Source organism: Oculina patagonica, chromosome 1 (genome assembly GCF_052425735.1).
Source record: "Oculina patagonica isolate OP01 chromosome 1, crgOcupat, whole genome shotgun sequence".
In the NCBI taxonomy this organism is placed as follows: domain Eukaryota; kingdom Metazoa; phylum Cnidaria; class Anthozoa; order Scleractinia; family Oculinidae; genus Oculina; species Oculina patagonica.
This window is the reverse complement of record NC_135758.1, coordinates 33,635,907-33,662,834: the sequence shown is the minus strand read 5'-3', so window position 1 is coordinate 33,662,834 and position 26,928 is coordinate 33,635,907. Positions and strand designations below refer to the sequence as shown.

Sequence of the window (26,928 nt, the reverse complement as noted above, 5' to 3'; positions counted from 1 at the left end):
TAAAAAACGGCTCCGAATTTTATTTTTAATCAATTTCTCTGAATACTCTTACAAAGCAACTTAGTCGCCAGTGGGCGATCAGTTGTGAAATTCTGGTCGCCAGCTCTCAATATTTAGTCGCATTGGCGACCAGGAAGGCGCAATTTCGGACCCTGTAAATCGACTTCACTTTAAAGCTGCAACTTTAAACACTAACAAAAAAATTACACTTTTTTGTTTTCTTGAAAAAGGCTTGGTCACACTTGCTGTCTGTAAAACTTGAAGATGAGGAGTTGCCGCAACTTTGGGAACGCGGCGTAAGGGAGTCCCTTAAAAGTCGCATATACAAGGTAGGTTCTACATTGAAAGGATTTCCTGGACACCCATTGAGTAATGTGGTACTTAATTTATAAACTTTATCGCGAAAATAAAACGTAAACCGCCAGGCGCAGGTATGTAAGATTTAAAAGAAAATGGCGGGTTTTGAACTAACGTCTGTGTGCCTTGTATGTAATCCATGCACATTTCACTTGTACGAAAATAGGGATTGCGTCTTGGTATTTATTAACCTCTTTGATTTTATCATTTGAAATCACTTCAAATATTCGCCTTATAAGTTTTTTATGTTATAACTAGATTGACCACGAACATGTGATAAAATTGTTTTGTACACTGGATCTACGCAATTACCATCAAGACATTGACGAATGTTTCATGTCTGCAGCTTTTGAGGCCGTAGATCATCTCTTGGAGGTAAACCACTACAGTAAGCTTTTAACGTATTTAATGCTAAAAGCCTGAGTAAGTAATGTGACTTTTGGCTGCAGATAAGTAAAACAAATTAAATGGTTGAAACCCATCAAAATTCCCTTCATGTTTGCATATCATCTACTACAGGGTGAAGTCTTCTGGCATTTCCCTCCAACTGATCTTATTCTTTGCTGCTCTCATTCATGTAGGTCCAGCATATCTTCTAATCTCATCTGTCCAACTCGTTTTTGTGCGTCTTTGAGAGCTTTTTCCTTCTCTACACTGCCACTCTGTAGTTCTTGTGGCTCACGTATTATCAACCATTCTTGTTATATGACCTGCCAGTTTCTATTTCATTCCATCAACGAAATCCATACTGCCCTCAACTTAATTTTTCCCTGATTGTCTTGTTTGGAATTTTGTCAATAAGGGTTAAATTGTTCTCATAATCTCCCTTTTTATTGCTCTTTGGCCGCTTGCTACCTCCATAGAACTCGCGATATTAATTATAACTTCCGGCAAAATTATCTCTGTTATCTTAAATCTGTTATCTTAAAGATTTCGCGATTGTTGCTAGATAGCTAAAAGTTGTTAAAAGGTGAAACATTTTAAACTTTGTTTTAGGTAGGAGTCATGGCGGAACACATGTCAACATTCTGTTCAGGCCTGGAGTTTTCCAGTTTTACTCAAAGACAGGCCTCTGGCGTTGGCACACTGTTTGCTCTCTTGCTGAAGCGATGCTGGCCGGAGGGGAGAGATGGAAAAGAAGTTTCCGAAGATAAGAAGTTGCAACACATCCTTTCTTGGAAACCAATGGCTCAGTACTTTAAGTTCTTTGGTACGTTTAATTTTTTGGAAATTGAGTAACCGTTTCTATTGATTGCCGGTAGAGAATAAGTTGGCTTACTGTTAACGGATCTTGAATTTTTTACCTTGCAATAAGGAATGACTGTAATTTGCATGAAATTAAAGTCAACAAGTGAATAAAGCTAATTTGTTGTAGCTGAATGTGAAAACTACAAACAGCATTAATTTTACATTCTAGTGCACAATATCACGATATTTAATAAGTAAATAAATAAATAAAGCCTTTATTTAACGAGGGTATACACATAATAGTGAAGTACACTGGTAAACTTGTGGCTCTCAGAAAAGTGACAAGCTCTCACTTTCGGTATTTATATACCAACTAATCAGGGGTTACTTATGCGAATAAAGTGTAAGTGAATAACGGCGTGCTTTAGATAATTAGTGGTCACATACAGTCACAGACAGCAAGTTAGACATCAGTTGGTTGAAAAAAACTGTGGTTAACTTGAAGTTGTTCCAGGAATTTTCACTTCACCGCCCACACAGCAAAAAACAACACTTAACCATTGGAATCCTTAAATAAAGACGCTTTCTTATGGAATATTCCTTTTTTAGGCTATGGAAGTCAGCTAAAGGACACTTTACCTGATGACGGCTTGGAACTACTTGTTTCTGCGACATCACTGCTAGAGCATGTAGGAATTTGGCTGAGAAATGGCGAAATTCGACCGAATACACTACGAATTGTTCAAAAGGACCGTGATAGGTTCTTGAAATTGTATTCCTTGCTATCCCAAGTAGAAGACAATACGCCATCGAAGGAGGAAGCTGTGGCTAGTACGGTCAGTGAAGTCAACGGGAGTCAGCAAGAAACAGTTTCTATGAAGCTATTTCTTGATATGCGCATTGAGGAGCTCGAAGCGTTTGAGAAGGAGAGGGACGCAGTTTCCTCGTTTATTGACATGTGTTCTGTTATTTCATCAGGTGGGTCATGAAATATTTATTTATTTATTTATATATAATTAAATTGATTTTTTACTGAGTAGACGTTTTTCAGTACGTTTACTAGTTTAGTTTCTAAAAACATCCTTTGATATACTAAAAACAAATTAGAAAGGAGTTCTAAGTTAGGATAATTTATCCAAGAACATTTTATCACTGCAATACAAACAAAACGAATAGGCCTTGCATGAGAAATCAAGGTTTTCTTTTGCAGAAAAACGATAGACTTTTTCAAGCTTTCACTTTGTCAGCCCTGAAATCGAATGGTGGGTTAAAAGTTTTTGTAACCTTGTTTAATATAATAAAATATAATTTTGTAGTGGATGTTGACTTGCAAGAAATGAAAGAAAAGCTGGAGAAGGACCTAGCCTCTTGTCGAATGCTTGACATTTGCCATAAACGCAGTTCCAGTGAAGAGCCGATAGTAAAATTCTTTGATCTTTCAACAAAGAACAAGAGAATGATACAGTTGCTAAAACTCGTCCATCCCAGTCTTCTTTTTCGTGACATTTGGCAAAAGTGCATTCAGAAAGCAGCCGGCTTTTGTAAGGATGACCCTGGTTCGAGTGGGAAATTAACGGTAGACAAAGTGCAAGAGCTTTTGTGGACGCCTTCTTATCGAAGATGGCGAGGCATGTGGGAAATAATCCTCAGCGGAGAAATCAGTCTTAAAGAAGTGGATGAACGATTTGGCAGGCTTCGAGACAATCCTAAATCTTTGGATATCGAAGTTGGAACAGTATTAGCCTGCTTTTCCGGTTATGATGATATTGAAACTTCTCTCAGGCATCGACTTGTTCAGATCAGACAAGTTCAGAGGCTGAAAGAATGCGAGGGTGCTGCAGCAGCAATCTTAGATTTCCAAGAAGCCATGGCTCTTGAAGGAGACTTTCAAGTGCTTGATGACTTCTGTGATCAGGTAAATGTTGAGTAAAGTAGAAACCCACAAAAAGAACCTAGTTATTACGAGCTGTTAGGCTAAGGCTTTCTATTTAGACCACCTTATACAAGAACCAGTTGACCACTTATAATTGAAGCAGGTCCTTATTTTACAAAGTTCATTTAACCATGATTAAGTTAGTTTTGTTTTCTTGATTTTTAATAGGTATAAAAGGTATAAAAAGGAAAAGGATTATATTTATAGAATAGTGTTTGTATTTGTTTAGATTGTGGTCACAGCCACATTTTGTATTTTCAATAGACCGCCCCAATGTTCTACCAGCAACAAGCACCTTTTTCCTCAAGAAAACTAGAACCCGTTTAGGAACCTAAATAGTGTAATTTCCAAGTAAACACCAACTACATAAGAACCTTTATAGCCTAACTTGGAAAATGCAGGTTCTTATATGTGGGTTTTTGCTGTATAATAATATGTATGTCCTGTGATAACGTATATAGTAGAATAAACGAAAGGAAACTAATTCACTAAATTTTCGGTGGCTTCTTCTCTGATGGAGGTGGAGAGAAGCCATCGAACATTTAGTAAAACAAAAACAGATGTGAACGGCTAAAGAAGCCTTTTTTAAATATTTATGTATCTTGTTCCTTCTCAATCCGTAAGATGGATGACGAATTTCGACGACGTGCGCTTGGTACTATCTGTGATGATGTTTTAGAAATCGGAGGAGCTCTTGAACATCTGCCGCAACCAATGATTGAATGCCTGAAGACTGTCAGTAACTGCAAGGAATACATCTTCTGGCTTCGAAAGGAAGTGAAAGGTCCTTTTTACTTATTTCTTTACCGCTCCTTTCCTTGGTCTTTTTAGTTTATTTTAGACTGACTGACTGACTGACTGACTGACTGACTGACCATTACTTATTTACTTATTTCTTTGTTTTGTTGTTGTTCTTGTTGTTTATTTCTATATTTAGGGAGAGAAGAAGTGAAAACACTAGTGGACCTTGCGATGATGTCTGCTGGAGAGAGTGACATCGAAACAGATCGTGTCTCGTGTTTGCACACCACTGCCCTTGGTTTTGCACCTTTCATATTTGATCTGGAAAAATGCGCTGGCTTAAGTGAACTGATTGATATTTGTGACAGAGTATGGGAGGAGATAAAGGAAAACGAAAGCTTGATTTTAAAGCTGGTAAAATACTTTTTTTAATTTTAGAAACTTTCACCTTAACAATCATAACTACCTTTATAGAAATGATACTTTATAAGTATTGTTCAATGCAATCCCTGAACTCGATTAAAAGAAGATAGAACATTCAAATTGTTATCGACTGTTTGTAACAAGCCCAGTTGCACCACCGAGTTTAATTGTTAAGCAACATGAGAAAATGTTACAAACTTCACGAGAGAGAGAGAGAGAGTGCTACTTAAGAAAATGTCACGAAACTTGAATCATCCATTCAATATAATTTGATTGATTCATAAAAGAGGGAGCCCCGACTTCCGCTTTCAGCGAATTTGCTTCAATAACACTTTCAGTAGTGATAGTAAAAGTGTCTTCATGTAAATTCGCAACTTTAATAACGTGTAGGCTGTTTGAGCCACGTCGGCCGATTTAGTCTTTCTCCCTCCCTCCCAAGCATCCCATGTGTCACTGGGGGACACCTATAGTGCCATGGCATCCCTCCACTTCAATCTGTCCACCACTAAGGAATCCAGGTCTCTCTCCATCCACGCTTGTCATTCTTGCAGCCCCCCCCCCCCCCCCCCAATGGTGTCCCCTTCACCTAGTACAACACCTTCCTTTTCGAAGTTTCGCACCAGAACGTTTAAGGGTCCACCCAATTAAGACGAGATAAATATTAGGAAAACTGTGTCACCCATTCCAGTATGAAACGAGCCGAAGAAACAAAGCGGGCTATGAATTTTAAACAGCATTGCCTGTCAGATATTTGAGTAAAGCGAATAGATGAAACCAACTCACGAGCGGTCCATCTTAGCAGTCTGTATTGCAAAATACATTCTGCTCAGAGAACTTATGACCAGTCTATTTCATCATTTACTTATTTGCCAAGAAAAAGATTAATTAAAATAAAATGAAATGTTCTACAGTAATTTTGTTACATCTTTGCAATTAATGAGCTTAAATAATCGGTGTTCACACTTGTAGAAAGACATCAGCAGCCATCTTGAGTGGCTCAAGGGGGTCAAGGATGCCCATGCCATGTCGTCTCTCAAATTGGCTCAAGCTATCAACGATAGAGGTGTCTACTGCATTGGCCAGTTGGACAGCTTAGCGTCAACTCAGGCTTACGACAAGAAGAGTATTGATTCTGTTATCAGTCTATCGCTACTTCCAACTAAAGAAACTGGTGAGGCAAGAGACTTCAGTTTGGAAAAACTTGAAGAGCTGCAGAGTAAACTTGCCCTTATTTCTGGTAAGAATTCCCAAGGGCAAGAGGATGTAGAGAAATTTTCTCAGGTAAGATTAAAATAAGCAATAAATATATAAATCCAGGTACGAAATCCAAAATTTAGTTACAGTTGCTGCTTATGTTGTTTTTGCAATTACATTATATATTTTTCCTTTCATTCCAGTTGTTGCAAGGAGTTGTTCAACTTGGCCAGGCTTATGTGGATCTTTGTGAAATTGGAGACGTGTCTTATCTTGACTGGAGAGAAGAATACAAGTGCAGAAGCAAAATGGGTAAAAGCGTCATAGATGACATCCAATCCAAAAGGAACGAATTCGAGCGATCCTTGAGCATTTGTAAGGAGCACATTAACTCGCTGAGAATGAAATATCACGAGTTAAATTATTTCACAACACAACAGCTCCTTTTCTTACGCAAGGAACTCGCTGGACTGAAACGCGGTGCGACAATGGATTCTTTAAATCTACAGGTGTATGCACTTCTTCAGAAAGTCCTCCCTGGTCTTCACCAGTCAAGCCTGCGGGATGCGCTTTTTGACGCAGGAATCTTGAAGCCACATCTTGATCAGGATACCTGCAGCGATGACGGTGTTTCTTGGAATGCTCGTGAACCAATGTCGTTGTCCAGTCAAGAGAGAGATGACCATGGTACAGCTGATCAACAGATCGCCGACAAATATAAGAAACTTCTAAATCATGTGGAGAATTTAAATTACTCAGAGCCTGAACGTCTTGCCGTGGCAGCTTTGATCGCCGATTTAGAAAGCACTGACGTTGAACTTGTTCTTTGGTGTGTTAAAAACAACGCCAACAGCGATCTTATAGATAAGCTGTACGATGAAGCTTTAGATGACCAGAGGTTCCGTGGTATTGTCAACCAGGCAGCGGGATCAGATCTAGAGTCATCGCAATCCTCTCAAGACTCGGAACCTAGCCACAAAAGGTAACCCGTATAAATATTTTGGTAAAAATTAATGTTTTTAACCGGTACTGTCGTGTTGGTCCGGATTACATGAGTCTTGAAAAGTGCTGTTGTTGAAAATATGAGGGGCTTTCATTTTTAGGGTGGGAAGCGCGGTGGCCAAATGGTTAGTGCGCTAGACTCCGGATCGAGCGGTCTGGGTTCGAGCCCTGGCCTCTCTCCACCCAGGTCTATAAATGGATACCGGCGACTTAAATGCTGGGGGTAACCCTGCGATGGACTAGCATACTACTCCTAGTCGCTTCATGTATACGGTATTTTAAAAACGTTTTATTCTAGTCGCAAATCTGAATACATTTGTGCATGTAGCCTACAGACAATGTACAGAGACGTCAGAAAGTGTTAATAATTGCGAAACACCTTCTGTGACTGTCGTTTCACATGATTGTAAGTCTAAAGGTGTGCGCATTTCCGTCTACTTTAGTTTAACAGAAGACAGCGATGATGACGAGCTGGATGTAAGCACATTTGAAGAGATTACGCTGGACGAAACACGAGGGGGCACCTATTTAAGCTTGGATGAAATCGGCGTATTTCTGTCTCGATTGGCTTCCAGTGGTATTTATTGAACGTCTATTGTCATCATTCATTCCATGTATTGATCTGCCCATTCTCGGTCCAGGAGGCCATAGCATACTTTATTCGTGCAGGTTTCTACTAGAATCAAGTTTCATAATAGAATGCCGCTGCAACATATATTACAAGAACAACTCGATTAAAAAACAAACGACCAGATTGGCGAGGAGAGTTAAACGAACGAAGAATTATTGTGTTCAAAGGATCAATGTTAAATTTAGCAACTGCTTCATGGTCACGTAGTTATATGAAAGTTATATCTAAAGGTATTAGTGTCCTTTAGCCTTGATTTTATCTGTTAATGCAAGTGGTTCGTATGTCAATAAAGTCAAAATAGGTTTATTTTGCAACTAAATGTAAAGCATAACAAATTGTGTATTGTGTGTATTTGGTGTTCTACACTCAGTTTCATTATTTTAGAAATATTTCGCACACGGGTCACCCATGCGTTGACGTTCGTGTTCTTTGACACAGGAGAAAGAGAAGAAAGAGATGTGTGGCGAAAGTTCCCAAGCTTCTTGAAAAAAGGAAAGCCAAATCTCATATTGGCACGCAAAGGTAAGTCGCGGTTGACATTTGCAATCAGGTATGATGGCGACCGTGGAACACTCGTAAATCTAGGCATATTTTTGCAATGAATAAGATTGCCTTCAGTCGAAGGAAACATTGAAATAACTGTTTACCAAGGTAGAAAAACTCCTGAGGTATTAAACAATAAAGTAAGATGAAACAAGGATGGGTACGAATGAGGACGATTGAGATAGATTGTAATTGACAAACTTGAAAAGTTAAGGCTAAATCTTTCAAAGGATCGGAGCTACGTCACGGACAACGCAACTTGAGATAACTTGAAAAAATTGGCAAACTTTTTCACGCTTGTCGTCTTTAATCCGTCTCAATATTTTTTAGTCGAAACCATCCTTAATTATTTTCGGGTTTTTGTTAATCCTTTTGTGTTTCACCATGTTAGAAATCTGTTATTTTGAGGTTTCTTCAATTTATAACTTATCAGAAAAATAATTTAAAATACCGTGACATTGCTCCTTTAAGAACTGCATCTGTGAGTTACCTCCTTTAAGTTACTTGAAGATGCTTGGAGTGTTTTGTTGACGTCTTATGTTTAAATAGTGATGACAGCGATGGGACAAGACGGTGATCATTTAAAAATGGCAGAAAACAAAAAAATTCAAGCAGTTGGTTTTTGTCGTGCTGTCAACGTTTAACATTTCTTGCAGAATATATTTTTGCTGCTGTACTTGGTCTTTACATGGAAGAGGGAGCTCAGTGTCTTCCAAACAGTGACGAAGTTCTCATTTGTACTTCCGAGACGACATCAGAGGAGGTATCACGTACTGTATGCCATAGATATGAGAATAGGGCATGGAAGGCCATGTGATTTGTTTTATATTTATTCAAACTATTCAAACCATTTTCTATTTTTATATGGTCTCATAGCTTTCTTGTGCGTGTTTGACTGTATAATGTCATACCCAATATGTTAGCTTCTATTAGGTCTCAGAATTCTTGTAAACCTTTCGTTTGTGCTCATGAAACCTACAGAATTTGTAGAGAATAAGATTCGGCGTAGTTTAATTTTAAATATTACATTTTCCGCTATCCGTACGTTACCTTTCTGTAATTGAAAACAAACTTTGCGTCCTTTAATGTAAAGTCTCCTTGCTTATTAGGTGGAGTTGCTGTGGCGTCGAGCCCTGGCAAATGATGGAGATAAATTGTACTGTTTGGTTAATGGCGATCTACTGGACTATGACATCAGCCAAAAGGCAGTCGACTGTTTGCACACACTGATGCAAGACTATCCCGACAGTGAAGGTAAGTTGTTTTATTTGAAAAAGGCATTTCTGTCCTTTTTGTCATGGGTATTCAAAGTAATTCATTCGTTGGTTAATTTTTGTCCCTTCAGTGAGAATAATTAAGTCGAAAAAATCTATTTTTTTTAAGGTTAAATGGTTTCTCATTATTAAAGTTTGTTGTTTAGCCAAGTAAGGAACAAACACGTGCGTATGTTATGTAGACGCTGTTAGCCGCTTCTAAAGGTTAACTCTTAATAAAAGGTACCGCCAATTTATCTAATTTAACAAAAACAGGTCTGAATTTGCAAAGGAAGACATAACCGTTTCTGCTTAAGCATGCCCTTTTTCTAATAAATTGCTTTCATCCTCCAGGTCTTGCTCTAGTTGTCCTATGTAGCAGTGAAAACGAAGAACGTGCCCACATAGTGACGTCCTTGGAACAGTACAAAGTAGAAGGGATACCGAGATATCCTCGGCCAGACGAACTACGACGTTACCTTGAAAGGCAGTTCAAAGCACCACATCAGACGCCTGGTTTGTACCGTGAAAAGTATGTGATTTGGACCGCAGCTGCAGAAGTTGGTCGGGCAGAAAAGTAAGTTTTTTATCAGCTTTTTCTACCGATTGTATCTCAAAGAAAAGCCCGTTACCTATTTTGATGCCTATCTGACCCATACTCGTTTCAGGCTTTCTCCTCTTTCACCCCCTTGGCTCCTCTCGTCAACGAAAAGAGAGGAAAAGAGAGAGAGAGCCTACGTTTGAAGTTGTTCCTGGCCCAGCCGAAGGAGGCATCACTAAGCCTTGCGATTTTTTTAAAGTCATTGATGTGCATGTTCATTGATTTACATCGATTTTGTAAGTAGTTATTTGGCCCATTTATCCCTTTCAAGAGTAGTTTGAGTCGAAATTAAAATACAATTATTAATCGTTCTGAGAAACCCAAGTTAACTTGTAATTGGAGCTTGCAGTATGTGCACTGTCTTTGCTCTAAAAAATGGATTCCAATTTTAACAAAGCTGGGTTCGTTCCCATGAGCAAATAACTAAAGTAGGATTTATTTGTAGTAAACAAAGTCCTTATCGCTCTAAACAAAAAAAAATGTTTGTTTGATTTTTGTTCTAGTTTAAATGTTCGCGTCGTAACCTCTGATCACCCTGGAGTCGGTAAGAGTTTAGTCGTTCAAAGGTTAGCGGTGCAGGTGACAAATCTTCCCAACAATCAACGTATTGTAGAGACGATGGAAGGACAAGGTGAAGAACCACCACCACTGTGTGTGACGATTCCTTTTCACGACAAACACGCACGTGTCGCAGATGTTGTTGGTTTCTTTCTTCCGCATGCCCTCCCTTCAGAGATACCGTTATCCAGGATTTTCCACCTTGACAGTTCCTCTACGGTAAGCTTTTCATTCAAAGCACCTTTTGATAACTATACCTAACGGACCGACCGACCGACCGACCGACTGAAGACAGACAGACAAACACACACACAGAGACACAGGCAGACAGTCACAAGACAGACAGACAGATAGACGGACAGACAGACAGACAGACAGACAGACAGACTAAGCAGCTTAAACAAGCGAACGAAAACAAATAAGCACAATATATTAATACAAACGAGTTGTCTTTAATTGCTAGGTGACTCCGGAACTTGAGACATTGTTGTTTAACTTACTGATCCTGGGCGAGCTGACAGATGATCGTGGGCGCGTTTGGAGACGAAATCCCTACGATCTGTACATTCTTGAAATTACTGATCCTGCCCCCAAGGTGTGTTTAACTGTGCGTATATTATATTAGAGTGGCTAATCGACATAACTGTTTGTGAATTTTTGCTAACGTTTTAGCAGTTACTCTGTTTATGAGCCAGATGGCCAAGCAGTCACGGTTTTTAGAATGATTTTTTTTATTCCTGTATCTCATTAGGGGCATATGAAGACAACAAAAATATGCAAATTCTACAAACTTCTCCCGTCATTCAGATGCTTTCTTCCCGAAGAGAGTTTCGTTTTCTTGAAAAGGAAAGGTGAAGGTAATTTAGCACTTCGTTATGAACTAAGTGAAATAAGTGTACATGATGAAGTTTATTTTTAGCTACTAAGGTATATCCCTCACCATTTTTAGCACTACTTTGAAAAAGGAAAGTGAACACTTTATCTCTTTTCCTTAGAACAGGGAGTCCTTGTTCATGTATCACTTCATAAACTGTGTTGCATCGTGTGGTTTGATTAAGTTCCTTTTTTATAAGCGAAGAATAGATATCTAATGTTATTGAGTCAACCATTTTAATTGAACAGTCAAAATTATACATTGGCAAACAGATAGAGTAGGAAACAAATTAAGGTCGCGCAGGACCCTTGCAATCATTAGTATGTATTTATTTAAAGAGTATGCACGAACTGCAGGACGACTGAAGCCGACAACAAACGAAATATTCATGAGAATGTTTGTTTTTAAACTCTTTTGTACAAGTAATTACTAGTAATTGTTCTCAGCTTTGTGCCACGTGCGCTGGAACATAGGGAATTATCATAATTAGATTCACAGCTTTGAATTTATCACACGTTGTTGTAAACATTGACTCGGAAGTATTCGGAAGCGGAAAATTCTGCAATTTTGTGTCCAAGTTTACTCCGCCTATATAGAATTTCAAGAGTTGATTCGCGAGGAACATAAACTTGGTGTACTCTATTGTGCTCTGGCTAGAGCGAATTTTTAAATTTCCTTCTCAAAATGAGGATAGCATGTTTCAAAGTTTAGATTTCACATTTTTACTCTCTTAGAAGCCATTAACTTGTAGCAGTTTTTGAAATCGAAAATTTCGTTCTAGTGGGAGCACAAAAGAAGTTACTATTTATCACTAGGCTATATAATCATTTAATTTGGTGCGCTGTGCTAGCTGAAAATTTGGACACAAAATCGCATTATCTTTAGTTAAACTTTTAAAGGCTTGTAACATCACAGACAACGGTCATCTCTCAGTAAAAGGACAATCATGATGTAATTCCATCATCTCTGAGTATCCTTATTAAATTTTAGAGGAATCGATATTCAAAATGTAGTGAATTAAAGCTTTACAAGATAGCACTCCAACAAGAAATTTGGCTAATGAATATATTAATGAGCAAGGGTCCTGCGCGACCTTAAAGTAGACCTATTATTTTATTTTATTACAGCCTAGACTAAGTGCACAGCTTTATTGCACCGGTTCTATTAATTAATCAGCAGATTGATCATTTCCCGTACGTGTAGGTGTTTACAAGGAAAACGACTCCTTCTTTACCGCCCAAAATGTAAAACTAAATGCAGGAAACATATACATGTAACGTATGTAATGACAATTTTTTTCTTCTAAAGGAAATTATCATAATGACATGTAAGCGTGACTTTTTTGTTAGTGCAAAGAAACAGTAGTCCTTTGTTCGATGAAGAAGAACTACAAAGCGAGGCCGTTCAGCGTGTCTGGCAGTATCTTCAGCTGTTTAACGAGGATCCTCGGCTAATCCAAGAGTTTGACTTTGATGCTAAAAGTAAAAGAGATGACAGCCCAGGAGAATGTCTTGAAACCTTGATCAGGTCTGTACTGAGTTGTTCCGTGCAACAGTTGCCTTGTTACAAGTCAATCATCTCAGAAAGACGTAAGCATTCAAAGCTACAGTTAACCACCTACTTGCTCAGTGTGTCTTTGAAGTTAAGAAAAGTTGGCAGAAAACTCGCAGAAAAAACGTATTTGCTACTTATTATTATATATGTTTTAACGCCATCATTTAAATCAGGTTTATTTTCGCAGTGGTATTTTATTGTACCTCCGAGACTTCAGTTTTAAGATTGTGTTATCATTTTTAATATTTTATATCTTGTTTTATTCTATGCTAGAAACTGCGGTGTCCGTAACCCTTCTTGGTCAGAGCTTCGATATTTTGTTAACTTTTTGAACCACCAGCTTCGTGACTGCGAGAACAGTGCCTATTGTGACAACGCATTAACAAAGGACACTTTGGAAGGATTTCGAACTTTTGTAGTAGCTTTCATGATTATCATGTCCAAGGTTAGTAGAATAGGCAGTTTTGTATAACAACTGAATGTGTCACGTGCGCTCTCGTTGCTCAGTATTGGGAGCAGAGATGGCGCAGTGGTGAGAGCGCTCGACACCCAAATTTCAGTAAATTTCACTTGTACTGATTCCCTTCTTATCAGGATTTCTCCATGCGTTCTTTAAAAGAAGAAGAGTCGGTGTTGAACGAGCAACCAGCCGCTGGTGCAAATGAAGATCGAGACATCGCTCCCTTCCAACTGCGTAGACGATGGGAGAAAAGGTGATATATATCTCATGCAGTGTAAATGGTTTAATAAGTTTCTTTAATTTTGTAGGTTTACTGTGACTGGATGTCCGATATTGACGGTATCTCAGTCTTTTTCATCATTTAATGACATGCTACGCACTGGGGCTCGTCTAGTAATGTGATGTTTCGGCATGGTCTTATTTTGTTGTAATCGATCAAAGAGACCCTGCTAGTGGAGCCGTAATTTGGTTTTTTGCAATAGTGACTTAGATATATATTTCTTTATCCTTAATTTTTCAGCCCACATCCCTACATCTTTTTCAATCCGGATCATGTGACCATGACCTTTTTGGGATTTCGAGTTGATCAAGAGGGAAATCTCCTGGATCCTCGAACTGGACAAATAATTCAAGAAAGGCTCATGTCAAGGCATCTTCGCACAGGACTTCATGTGCAAATGGTCGATTTAAACAACGACATTGAGTCCTATTCCAAGTACGTATCTGAAAGCAAATTAACAAAATTAAATAGCTATTTAACTGACTGCTCCCACTGGGGCCAAATATTTCATATCAGTAAGCAAAACATGATTTAGAACACAATTGGCAGGAGGCAAAGTATTTTACAAGCGTGGTCGAGAAGCTGAACAAGACCAGCTAGTGGTCAACGTGCAGGAATTCAAGCCGAGAAAATCGGATTTCAGGTCTAGCACTTTAAGGGCCTCTTCATATGATCCCGGTTGACCGGGCTGGCCCAGTTACCGAGATCTCGGCTCACTCCTATTTTCTTTGTAAAATTTTGGATGTGTTCATATGAGAAGGTGGGCCAGCCCGGTTACCGATATGTCGGTTTCTTCAACCGAGATATCGGCAACCAGGAAGAAAATTTTCCCATATGAACACTCCAGCCCGGTCGCCGGGACGCAACTTTTTTTGGAGAAAATAGCTTCCCTTTCGTAACTGGGTGGTCAAAATGGCTTAATTTTGCCTTGTATCTATTTCCACTTCAGAAATATGCGAATTAGCTTTATTAATAAAGTTACAAGGGTCAATAAAGCTACGATAATCGCGAAAGATGCAACTTTATGTGTCGCCATTTTGGCTTCGTTTCTTGAATTTTATCCCCGTCAACCGGGCTAAAATTTTTCATATGAACAGACGTCAAAATCCGTCCTGGTAACTGAGAGAGCCCGTTAACCGGGCTCATGTGAAGAGGCCCTAGGACTGCCACTCATCAAATCAATCAGACAGTCCTTAGGGCCTGTTTACATGGAAGGCGGCTGCCCCGGCTAACCGAGTTACCCGGCTAATCGAGCTACCCTTGCCGAGCCAACTTTTCATGTGTTTTCTTAGGGCCTCTTCACATGAGCCCGGTTTACGAGCTGTCTCAGTTACCAGGACGGATTTTGACCTCTGTTCATATGGAAAATTTTAGCCCGGTTGACGGGGATTAAAATTCAAGAAACGAAGGCAAAATGGCGACACATAAAGTTGCATCTTTCGCGACTATCGTAGCTTTATTGACCCATGTAACTTTATTAATAAAGCTAATTCTCATATTTCTGAAGTGGAAATAGATACAAGGCAAAATTAAACCATTTGGACCGCCCAATTACGAAAGGGAAGCTATTTTCTCAAAAAAAGTTGCGTCCCGGCGACCGGGCTGGAGCGTTCATATGGGAAAATATTCTTCCCGGTTGTCGAGATCTCGGTTGCAGAAACCGAGATATCGGTAACCGGGCTGGCCCACCTTCTCATATGAACACATCCAAAATTTTACAAGAAAATAAGAGTGAGCCGAGATCTCGGTTACTGGGCCAGCCCGGTCAACCGGGATCATATGAAGAGGCCCTTAGAAAATGTATTGAAGCCTTTACATACTAGAAGGGTAACCCGCCTTGCCGGGGCACTCGGTCTACTAGCCCGGGGCACCCTTCTAGGCGGGATAGCTTTTTGCCATGTAAACGGTTATGCCCGAGCTATCCCGGCTTGCCGGGATAAGTTTTAGCGCGTGTTTTTAAAGTAAATTTGAAGTTAATGGCATAAAATGTATAAATTCTGGACCCAAACAGTGCTATTTGATCAAAATTAGTTTTATCAGTCGGCTGGAAATATTTCTTTGAGCAACAGCTAATTAATTCGAAATTTTCGTGGGAATGATTATCCTAATTCACGACACAACAAATTTAATTTCAATTTGGTGGCCAAATACTGTTGAATTTCGATTGAATTTCGTCAAAAATGAACGCAGTAAATTTCTGAGAACTTGTACATCAAATTAAAATAAGTTTGGAGACGAAAAGCCTTGTTATTCAGTAAAAAGTCATATTTTTCTTCAACCATTTGGAGCTACATTGTTTTCCCACGCCGTGACACGCTTCAATGACGCTGTCTCATCTCGGGTAGAAGGGCTGTGAATTATGCATGTAAAGGCGGGCTAGGTTTTATCCCTTCTAGCCGGGTAACTCAGTTAGCCGGGGCACCCTCCCTCCATGTAAACAGGCCCTTAGAGTCCTTTTTTCTTTGAGTTCTTTAATAATTAGGCGAGGCAATTGAGTAATGTTTTCAAATGAGATCTCTGAACCTAGCTTTTTCTGGAAAAGTACAGTTTACCATTGCCACTCGATCAAGATTTTAAATCGTGTTAACTTAACTTTTAGCGTTGCAAATAAGCTCGTCTGACAGGTGGCTAAGTCCATTAATTAAATGAGAAGTAGCCTCCAATGCAAGCACAGTAAACATACACGGAACTTCAACGATAGTAACAGTGCGACGTGTTCCCGCTGCAAAATTCAGCTGCCACTTTTAAATGTGAGGCCATGTGTCAGTAGGTTTTTTTCTAGGTGATAAGGTTTTCATTTTGATTGGCTGATGTAGAAGAAAGACAATTTCTTGCAATATTCTCAATTTTAGAGCTCAAAAGATTCAGTTGTTATGTTCTGTCATGGGGATTGAATGTGGATACGATCCTGATGATTCCTACGAGCTGACGGGTGATAACGTTAAGAAGATTCTTGCCATTCATATGAGATTCAGATGTAACATCCCAGTTGTAATCATGGGTGAAACAGGATGCGGGAAGACCCGTCTGATTCGTTACCTATGCGGTCTGCAGACAGAGGGAGAAGTGAATGAGCTGAAAAACATGCTGTTAATGAAGGTGCACTCAGGATAATTTTACTTAATTAACTCCAAGTTATCGAAGTTAAACTTAAAGGAACTAGTGTGTCACGGATTTAAGCAAAATTTAAGCTTGGGAAATAACCATCAACTTCGTTAAAATAAAACTAACCAGCTTAAAACAGCGAAGGAACATTCCAATAACACACCACATACAAAAGAAGGTACGAATGGCCAAAAGCGACTTTGATTGAAACGGATAGCAATACTGGAAATACTGTTGGACTACACATTTTTCAATGTTAATCTTGTTTGCTTTTAACATTAAATTATAATGCCTGGGTTGGAGTGAAGCTATGGTTTTGCCATTTAGATCCATTGAAATAATTTCTTTGCAAACATTAAGTTTCACAGCAACTTGATAAAATAAACTTACCTCGACCGTCTCATAGTCCCTTTAAGGAATCAAATTAAAACAAGGAAAGCAAAGAAATAGGTTTAACATTTGAGAAATTTCCTTAAGATTACTATCACAACACCTGAATATCTTAAAGTTTGTTATTTTAGTAACGTTTTTGTAACTGGTTAAGAATTTTTATTTTATTTTAGATTCACGGCGGCACCACTTACAAAGACGTAGAAAGAAACGTTCTTCATGCCGAGGCGATGGCCCTACAAAACGAACAGCGCAACAAAAATGTCGACACGGTCCTATTTTTTGACGAGGCTAACACCACTGACGCTTTGGGAATGATCAAGGAAATCATGGTGGACCGAAGATGTAACGGTCGTCCTCTGAGCGACCGTTTGAAATTCATTGTTGCTTGTAACCCATATCGAAGGCAAGTACAGTTTTAATACCTACGCAGGGTAATATTTAAGAAAAAAAGACCAGTGTTTTGCCTATTTATTAATTGTGAGGTGGGTATTAGTATGTTAGCCGCTTTGGATGGTATTGGATTCACTAACGCTCATTCTCTCATTGCATTTTGCTTGGTATCTGGAAGTCACAGTTCTTGTAGAGTCACTTTGAAACACCAACATTAGTTGGAATGTTTGTGTACGACACTGCCTCAAAGAAATTATGGTTTATTTAGCCATTTTTGTCATTCAGAGGCGGCGTGGCCTAGTGGTTAGCAAGGGTGCTGTAATAGTAATCTGGAGGTCACCGGTTCAAATCCCCCTCCCTTGCGCAAGATGGATTAGTGCTCAGTGGTCCCCAATTCAACTTCTTCACGCAAATTAGACCGCCTCCCATCAGCTAGGATTTTTAACAAATTTCAGAAATGTTTTAAACCTTTGTTTTTTTATTAACAGTGTCCTAAATTAGCGCGGTAGTGCTAACACGTAAGTAAGGTGATTAAGTTTTTTTATGTTGTTTACTAAAACACAAAACCGTGATCAAATGTCTATTATATTTGCCAAGTTATCTGCTAGTGCTCGCCATTCAAACAACGCTTCTTTTAAACCGAGAAAGCTTTGTTGCAGACATACAGATGAAATGATACAGAAATTGGAGTCTGCAGGATTAGGCTATCACGTAAGAGCAGACAAAACAGCAGAACGCCTTGGTAAGATATTAAGCTTGTGACACATTTCATATGGATGAGTACGAAGAGAATCCAATTGATATTATTATTGTTTTTAGGCCAAATTCCCTTGCGTCACCTTGTTTATCGTGTGCATGCTCTTCCGGAAAGCATGCGCAGTCTTGTGTGGGATTTTGGACAGTTAAATCCGGAAGTTGAAGAACTCTACACCCGCCAGATTGTGGGGAGATACGTAAGTTGACTTCTTTGTAGGGGAGTTAAAAAACACCAAAAAATGTTGCACTCACTTGATTGATTACTTTTTGCCACAAATGGTGTTACAATGCATGTCTAAATATTTTTTCTCATGCCTTCCGTTGTCCACTTTGCACTTGCATCATTATGTCTTCTCACAAAAAATCATATTGTCCTGTGCTTAGCACTAATGTATGCCAAATTTACTCAAAGCACGATTTGCTTTTTTCCTGTTTCAGTTTATGTTCAGTCCCTGTCTTGCTCACAGCGAAGTTCAACATCAACAATTCAAAAATATATGATTCACAGATGCTTATAAACCCCTCGACACTAATGCATACTCATTCTTTTGTTCCAGGTTCAACAAGGTCGTCTTCCAGGAGACGACGGGCTAGTGATTGCCATAGCAACGGTGTTAGCAGCCTCACAACAATTTATGAGAAACAAAAAGGTACCAATTGATGTTTAATCTGCTGGATCATAACAAATCAAGCAGACTGTATTATTGGGTTTTGTCTCTTCTTTTTTGAACAACTGTACATCAGTTGGCAGTTTGTTTGCCCTTAACCTATTTTTACATTGCCTCTTTTCCTTTTCAAACTTGCAGAAGAATAAACCAAAACCATATTCTGGAATTGATCTCTACACAAAAAAAAAAATCATAACTAGAATTACGAAGTGTTCAGTTAGAACTTATCACCAAAAGTTATCGTATTTTAAAAGGAAATGACAATAATGTTACTTGTTGTTCGGTCGGTCGGTTGGTTGGTTGGTTGGTTGGTTGTTTGGGTTAGTTGGTTAGGTTGTTGGTTGGTTGGTTGGTTGGTTTAATATACGTGTATCACTAACTTAATGTCCTTGTTCAATCTTTTATTGTAGGATGAATGCAGCTTCGTAAGCCTACGAGACGTGAAACGAGCCATGGAGGTCATGGTATGGTTCTATGAAAACTTCAGGAACTTTTCTCCTTTGATTCAAGACGAAAAGAGAAAAAATGAGGTGGGCGAAGACGACGATGACAAAAATGAAAGTGAGGATGAATCTGAAAAAGAACCTCCTATTTTTGAAGAACAACAAACCGCTTTCGTAAAACAACGACCCGTCTTGGTAGAAGAACGACTCCCTTTTATAGAACCACGCGCTTTTATAGCTGAACATCCCGCTTTCGTGGAACAACGACCCATGTTGCCACAAATGGCAAGGAATCCCTTGGCTGAAATGGAAAAAATTTACCAGCATGAAGACCCATCTGAGTTACTACTGACTGAGGAACTATTGAATGATGCTCTTCAGGTAGAACATTTCGTTTATAATTAATTAGTCATTAAACTAAGCATTAGAACATATTCGTATTCGTGGTTTTAGATTGGAACTAGCTTGCAATGGAGGCTAATGAGGGGGAATATTATTAAAAAGAGCTTCATGTCATTTGCATTTGTAAAGATTCCCCTCATGAGCCTCCTCTGCAAGCTAGTTCTTTTCTCTTGTTCTAGGCAATACCGATAATACGAAACTGGTCTATTGGCGGTGGTAGTCGCCACGGCTTCTAGCGAAATAAGATAAATGTGTTTTTGTTCTTGATACCCTTTAACACTTAGTTGATATGTTTATATGTACAGAGAACGTTCGGAACAAACACATATTCAAATAGATTAATATATTTATAATAAAGCCCTATCTAACACCACTTATTTTACATGCAAGACTTTCTTATTTTAATACTTTTTTTTCACATGATTTATGCCTACGTTAGCAGTAATTAATTAAAAAAATTGAATCCGAAACCGTTGCTTCGACTCCTTTTTTTGTTTTCTTTCAGGGAAATGTCAGCGACGACATTGACCGAATCACGTGGTCATTAATTCTGGCTCTTGGAGTTTGCTACCAGGCGCGATTAAGAGACAGGGATGAATACCGCGAGGCAGTGGCAAAGTCATTTCAGCATCCATGCAGGCTTCCAGGTGGAGCAGAAAGGATTGCAAGAGAGATCTCTCGGTTAGCTCATTGCTTTGTAAATGATAGTCAATTCCACGTATATGCCTACGAAATTAATACTAATAAATGCTCCAATCTGAGTCTGGTAATGCGAACGATCGGAGGTTTTGATTCCGTTTAGACCAACATAAGGCCCCTAAAAGTCATTGCCATGAATATGTAGGAAATTATGTTCATGTTATAACCTTGTAACCCGGCTGTATGGCAAGCAAGACTTGATCAAACATTCCCAAAATTTTAATCCAGCATATTTTACCAATGTAAGGTCGTGTTCGGCATGTCTTTGTGAAACAAATACAATGTGTTGTGATATGGTGCATCTTGAAACCAAAATTTTTCCAACATTTTCCACAAACATCTCCGCCAAAGGGCACCGTTTGACAAGGGCTTGAGAAAGATATTACGAATTAGCTATGGCAAAAGTGACGAGCTGGCTGGCCGGCCAATTGGGCCATGCATGTTCGATAAAATCATGAAACAACAGTGATAGTAATCAGTGTACAGATCAGATCAGAGCCATTAAATCTTCCGTCAACCCAACCTACCTAGCCTCGGTACAGACGTCCCCCTCCTCTCAGGCTGAACGTACCTAGATATTAGCATCACAATTATTTTCACAACTTTCAAATATCATTGTCTATTTTTCTAAAGTTGCCAACAAGCTTTGATGACGCAGTTGAAGCTTGGACCAAACATCGCCTGCAATGAGGCCCTTAGTGAAAATGTGTTCATGATGGTTGTGTGTATTGAGCTCAGGATCCCATTGTTTGTGGTTGGTAAACCGGGCAGCTCCAAGTCTCTGGCCAAGACTGTTGTAGCTGACAACATGCAGGGAGATAACTCAAAATCCGAGCTTTTCAAAAAGTTTAAGCAGGTAAGACCCAAAGTGCAACGCAGGGCAGACGAAAGGTGTGGTTCGCTCGGCGCCTCAAAGAGGATCGGTTGGGTTCTAAACGTGCAAATCCATCCTAAGATGAAGTTTTCGCTTGTTTTCAGATCGTTTGTAAAATCTCACATACTAAGTCCCAGTCACATTCCCTTATTAGCTTTAATACTTTTACCACGGCTTAAAAATCAAAGAGAAAATAGGTGTTATTGCAGTGATGTATAGACCACAAGTTTGTCACGTCGCACGCATGGGGTTGTAACATGTTGTAAGAATTGTCATCAAAACGTTAAAGTTACGGTATGCGACGTATGATCAAGTGCTTTCAGTTAAAACATTACTTTTACAAACAGATTCAGCTGGTTTCGTATCAGTGTAGCCCTCAATCCACTCCTGAGGGAATATTGGCAACATTTCGACAGTGCAGTGAACTTCAAGAAAGCAAAAACACAGAAAGAACGTCAGATAGGTTTGCCTCTGTGGTGGTACTAGATGAGGTAGGACTGGCAGAGGACTCACCTAAGATGCCCTTGAAAACTCTACATCCCCTTCTGGAAGATGGAGACCAAAATGACGACGACATCATTCAAACCGAAGACAGTTTTACCCGGGTTGCTTTCATTGGCCTATCGAACTGGGCGTTGGACCCTGCCAAGATGAACCGTGGAATAATGCTCTGCCGTAATGAACCCGATGACGATGAACTGGAGGCAACTGCCAGGTAACTTGTGTCGCCAAGGGTAAAAAAAACATTTGTCCGTCCTCTAAGAAAAGGAGTGCTAAATGAATACCGTCAAATTAAATGAGCAGTTGATGCAAAATTGAGGAGGGCGAAGGACTTTTTTATTAAACTGACAACGGCTGCAAATGGATGAGGTATGGTCAGGATAAATTTAAAGTACGCCTTTGGCTCTCAGATGCTTTGAAAAAGGCTAAATATCATCGAAATGCTATTTGGCAGCTTGCTTTTTATGAATTGAACAGGTTTTTGGACTGGACTAAGGAAAGACCCAGGATAGGAGAAATTATGACACGTTTGTGTCCAATGAGATTCCCACATGGCCTTTTAATCATTATATATTTTAATTTACGATAGCCTTCAATTAAGAAAACAGTTAAAATCATATCAGTGAAACTGTCCAAAGAAAGTCGCTACAGGTGGTAATAACTATCACTGCCTTTGACATCAACACTTTTTTTCTTTTAGGGGAATTTGTGGAGGTGATCAAGACATTATGGCACTGATAGAACCCCTAATATCCCCATTAGTCCGTGGCTACACCGAACTCTACAACAAGCAGAAAGATCTGAAAAAACTGCAAGAGGGGAAGAAAGATGAATTTTTTGGACTACGAGATTTCTATAGGTATGAATGTGTTGATTTGTCAGCAGTCCAAGAATTAAACAATTGAAGTGTCTGTTTGTGTTATTACTCAGCCTACTAAAAATGGTGGTCCACATCGCAAAAGAACAGAAACGCCGACCAAATTGGGGAGAGCTCGAACACGCCATTAAACGTAATTTCAGTGGCTTGCTAGAAGATGATTTCAACCCTGTCCGAATCATCATGAGAAATGTTGGTTTCCCGCCTGAATATTTTGAGGTAAGGATCAATCTTTCACGTATAAGTATGATCTTCCATCTTGTTTTGGAAATGCGTATCATTAGGTCGTTAATGTCCCGTCCTTGATTGGCAAAAGGAAGACAAATGCATTAAATTTTGGATTCTTTGAGGAAATATTTTGACCAAACTCTATCTGTTTTCGTTTTATCTCTAAAAGCAGAATCTGAAGTGTTTTATCTGGGCTGTAATTCGTATCGCAAATCAATTGTAATTCCCACTGGCAGGAACTGGTCCACAAGCTTCTGAAAACTTGATGGGTCAAATCAAACGAAAACTATGCGACTGATTATGATGTGAAACAAGTCCAGAACCTGGTCCAGTGACAACGATACAACTGTTTCTGAACTTTAAATAGTGCAACTAACAAACTTTTTCTCTGCACGACCTTACGTGTTTCAGGCACAAATTTACAGAGTTAAAAACAAAACATGAATGGCAAAAATGATTTTTTTTAGTTACCATTATAAACTGGACAATTTAATGATCATTCTGGATTCCTTTACAGGAGGAAGAGGAACACCGAGGCGACGACTCACTAAACCTTATTCAGGCAAGCCTGGATAGGAAAGGCGTCTTGGGGTAAGCTTAAGGTCTATATGCTGCTGTTTTTGTTTATTTGCACGAATATTGCATGTATAATACTGAACCAATATTATTGTATTTATATTTCGTTTATGATTGTTTGTGAGACTGATTGTCTGAGGAAGTGAAGAACTTTATAAATTGTTTTGATCCTTAACGCTGCTTAAATGCTTTCAAATCCAACGACAGCCTGAAAAAGGTGATTATTAAGGTGGCAAATGCCTAATTGCTTGGTTAAAGAACATTGGACAAGATCAGTCGATTCTTTATGTGATGTATGTGACTACGCCCAATTCCATCAGGAACTTACTTACAATAATTTATTAATTATATTGGTGGATAGTAACATTTAATTTTCGTTACTTTAACTTGTATCTTTGCAGGGAAGGACGCTACCTGCTAATCATGACAGAAAACTTTGCAGCTTTACCAAGAGTAAAACAGCTTTTGGTAGAAAAAGATTCAGAAGAACCATATGTTATTTTTGGTAGCGGTTTCCCAAAAGATCAGTTATTTACTCAGGTACGGTGAAAAAAAAAGATATTTTCTCGCATTATGTTACACTCTCTCGGTGTTTGGAAAATTCTTTAGCAAGCTAGTGTGCCCTCGCACGCTAAGCGTGTTGTGCTGTCTTGCACGCTAAGTGTGTTGTGATATTTTACACACTAGCGTGTTGTCGCACGCTAGCTTTTGTTTTCGAACCTTAACACTCTTCTTTGTTTGACTTCATTGTTTGTATGTGCACGCCTTATTGTTAAGCGAAACAAAGGAGTTTCCTAATGAAGTGTGTTCTTGAACACGCTTTAAGCGTGCTGAAACCAATTTCTTTTGTTTTGAAGTGGAAGCGTGCCGTGAGTGTGCTATCACCTTTTTCCCTGTTTTCCCTTGGAGGGTCGCATATTGTCTGTTCATCTGTTTTACGTTTAGCCGTTCCGTTCATTCGAAATTCGTTTCTTCGTTAATTACATGTCACATCCAATAAATACCAACTTGACGCCATGCTAGGGAGAATTTGTTCAGAACTACAGGGAGGACAATAACGAGTACTTAATTATAATGAGTATATAATATCGCAAAAAAAAAAAAAAACAGATTGTGGTATTCAGTTTTACCTTTTTTAAACAATGTAAAGACGACATAATAGTCATTGTAAATTTCTTTCCGGCAAAAAGTTATTAATTAATGTACCTGTATATGAGTTGCTCAGACATGCAAACAGGCGTAAAGTTCTTCGGTAAGAGACAAAACGAGCAAGTTGATTTTTCCCATGTGTTTTCGTCGCAGAAACTAGCACACACAGAAATTGCTTATAAATAAAATAACCGGTATGCAATGCATACTAAGGCGAGGACGTTCCAGTTAAGCAAGTCAGTATGTTAAAAATTCCAGACAAAGAACTGAGAATACGCCTTTTGGGCTTTGTTTGTTTGTTGTCCCTTTTCAGACTACGTGGCATCACTCTTGAGAATCACTTCTTTCAAATTCAAACAAATGCTCTTGGTATTCAGATAGTTTTAGTTTTTTTTTACTTGTTTAAAAAAAAAAAACAAGTTCTCTGGGCAGCATCATGTGGTTTGAAATGGCAATTTACACTGACAAAGCCAAAAATGTCTATTGAGTAAGATTGTGAGTCCAAAAGATATCCAAGTAATTGAACGCAGAAATTGATATCGTTGATTAAAGTGTGATTTACAGCAAGGAGCCCACATTTGTGACCACTTTTAATTAATTCACATTCTTTCATGCAGCCGTTTTCCAATGAGAAGCTGTGACGAGCTTCTGATTGGATAAAATCTGCAAGAAAGAATATGAATACATTATAAGTGGTCACTTTTTTGGGCTCCTCGCTCTAAGTTGAAAGTTGAGACACTGAGTCATTTGCTATAAAGGAGGCAAATAATAAGCTGCTTTGATCACAAAATTGGCAATTTTAAAATTTGTACAATTCTAATATGATGTCTTTTATCACAACTTTTGACAATGGAATGCATCATATTTTGTAACTGTACTAGACTGCAAGGAAACTTCCACGAGTTTGGCATAAAAATATTGTCTTGCAATAATGTATCTAGATTGCCTCTTGTTTAAATATAGCTGACAGTTGCACTCACTGTACAAACTGTAACGTACCCTTTGTCCAGTAGGTACAAATTTAAATGGGGCTGATAGTTGTTTGCACTATCTGTACAATCTGTGTTGCAAGCAAGTCCAATAAGTCCAAAATTTTGATACAGTACAAGTGGAGACTAGGAAGTAGAGTTGATACAGTGGTTTGCCAGTGATGAATTTGTATTGAGGGTCTTTCAGTAGTAAATCCAGAGATGTTTTACACCGTCTTTTAACTTTGGTGTTATTGCTACATGGTTTTCGCTGTGTTTTGCTTAAAATATATCTGCCATTCATAGTGAGGATTGGGCTTTTTATTATGTACATATTGCATAGAGGCAGAATAGAGGCCAATAACAAGTTCCAATGCAATAGCTACATTCACACATTCATGGTGCTTCTTGACAAAGTGCAGATTAAACATATTGAAGCAATTAGGACAAAGCACAGCAATCAGTGGATTCTTTGAAAACTGTATCTTGGATGTTTTCTGTTGTTGTTGTTGTTTTTATTTCTGTTCTGTAAACATAATGAAAGAAAGAATCAATAGTTAAAAAATAATAATTGTTTAAAACATATTTGTTTAGACACCAAGAGTGATTAACTTCAACAATTTAATGCAACATAAGTAGTTACTAAATTCACTTAATTTCTTCTTTTTTCTGAAACACATCTTTCTACTTGTACATTATATCTTTCTTAAATCATTTACTAGTTATCATAGCCTACAAAAATAAATGTATATACTCTTTTTTGGTTGTTAACCACACAGCTTTCAGGTCACTGAGGTGTGTCTCTAGAACACCAGTTTGGACTCTTGATTTATTTAGATTTGTATAAATATATGATCAATTGTAGTTCTGTTATCAGTGGTAAGGCTGAAATAAGTTTGTTTGTATCCATATTTTACAATCATTTGTTTATATATATAGATTTACTGCTGCTTTGTACACCACTATTAAAATCAATGTTGAAATCTGACCTAGTAGTAAGAGTGAAAACGTTCTGTTGACAGAAGGGATCGCGAATGAGCTTTCTGTTTTTTTAATTTTAGCAAATTAAATATAACATCTGGCAGATATTTCACTTTTAAAATCGTTTTTTCGATTCCATAAATACTTTGACAATTATGTTATTCCAACACTACGGTATTCAATAAAGTACAAGCAAATATAAACTTTAGATAGCTCACCTCAGCTGCAGTTGTCGCAGTATACGTCTTCTGCACTTCTCGTCTTCAGTTAAAGCTCAGGTTACGCCAGGCAGTAAATCAAATCACAAATAGTTTAGTCCCTCGACT

General features: G+C 38.6%; 1 protein-coding gene across 3 annotated transcripts in view; it reads left to right on the top strand.

The window, feature by feature from the left end:
* LOC144665252 (E3 ubiquitin-protein ligase rnf213-alpha-like) overlaps positions 1 to 26,928 on the top strand; it is a 67,148-nt gene that overhangs the window by 10,983 nt on the left and 29,237 nt on the right. Inside the window, exons 10-43 of one of the 3 annotated variants that reach the window (XM_078526473.1) lie at positions 231 to 329; positions 616 to 732; positions 1,354 to 1,567; positions 2,155 to 2,523; positions 2,862 to 3,460; positions 4,103 to 4,262; positions 4,416 to 4,633; positions 5,612 to 5,923; positions 6,040 to 6,818; positions 7,282 to 7,415; positions 7,908 to 7,991; positions 8,669 to 8,775; positions 9,122 to 9,266; positions 9,620 to 9,842; positions 10,370 to 10,643; positions 10,888 to 11,019; positions 11,176 to 11,275; positions 12,648 to 12,825; positions 13,126 to 13,297; positions 13,447 to 13,565; positions 13,833 to 14,027; positions 16,445 to 16,691; positions 17,261 to 17,493; positions 18,140 to 18,222; positions 18,300 to 18,433; positions 18,794 to 18,886; positions 19,315 to 19,728; positions 20,255 to 20,430; positions 21,082 to 21,304; positions 21,670 to 22,037; positions 22,524 to 22,682; positions 22,754 to 22,919; positions 23,446 to 23,519; positions 23,906 to 24,044. In XM_078526473.1, coding sequence (XP_078382599.1) covers positions 231 to 329; positions 616 to 732; positions 1,354 to 1,567; positions 2,155 to 2,523; positions 2,862 to 3,460; positions 4,103 to 4,262; positions 4,416 to 4,633; positions 5,612 to 5,923; positions 6,040 to 6,818; positions 7,282 to 7,415; positions 7,908 to 7,991; positions 8,669 to 8,775; positions 9,122 to 9,266; positions 9,620 to 9,842; positions 10,370 to 10,643; positions 10,888 to 11,019; positions 11,176 to 11,275; positions 12,648 to 12,825; positions 13,126 to 13,297; positions 13,447 to 13,565; positions 13,833 to 14,027; positions 16,445 to 16,691; positions 17,261 to 17,493; positions 18,140 to 18,222; positions 18,300 to 18,433; positions 18,794 to 18,886; positions 19,315 to 19,728; positions 20,255 to 20,430; positions 21,082 to 21,304; positions 21,670 to 22,037; positions 22,524 to 22,682; positions 22,754 to 22,919; positions 23,446 to 23,519; positions 23,906 to 24,044 — 7,239 coding nt within the window. Of the gene's footprint in view, positions 1 to 230; positions 330 to 615; positions 733 to 1,353; positions 1,568 to 2,154; positions 2,524 to 2,861; positions 3,461 to 4,102; positions 4,263 to 4,415; positions 4,634 to 5,611; positions 5,924 to 6,039; positions 6,819 to 7,281; positions 7,416 to 7,907; positions 7,992 to 8,668; positions 8,776 to 9,121; positions 9,267 to 9,619; positions 9,843 to 10,369; positions 10,644 to 10,887; positions 11,020 to 11,175; positions 11,282 to 12,647; positions 12,826 to 13,125; positions 13,298 to 13,446; positions 13,566 to 13,832; positions 14,028 to 16,444; positions 16,692 to 17,260; positions 17,494 to 18,139; positions 18,223 to 18,299; positions 18,434 to 18,793; positions 18,887 to 19,314; positions 19,729 to 20,254; positions 20,431 to 21,081; positions 21,305 to 21,669; positions 22,038 to 22,523; positions 22,683 to 22,753; positions 22,920 to 23,445; positions 23,520 to 23,905; positions 24,045 to 26,928 lie in introns of all 3 variants that reach the window. The other 2 variants (XM_078526464.1, XM_078526481.1) reach the window with 2 other exon arrangements.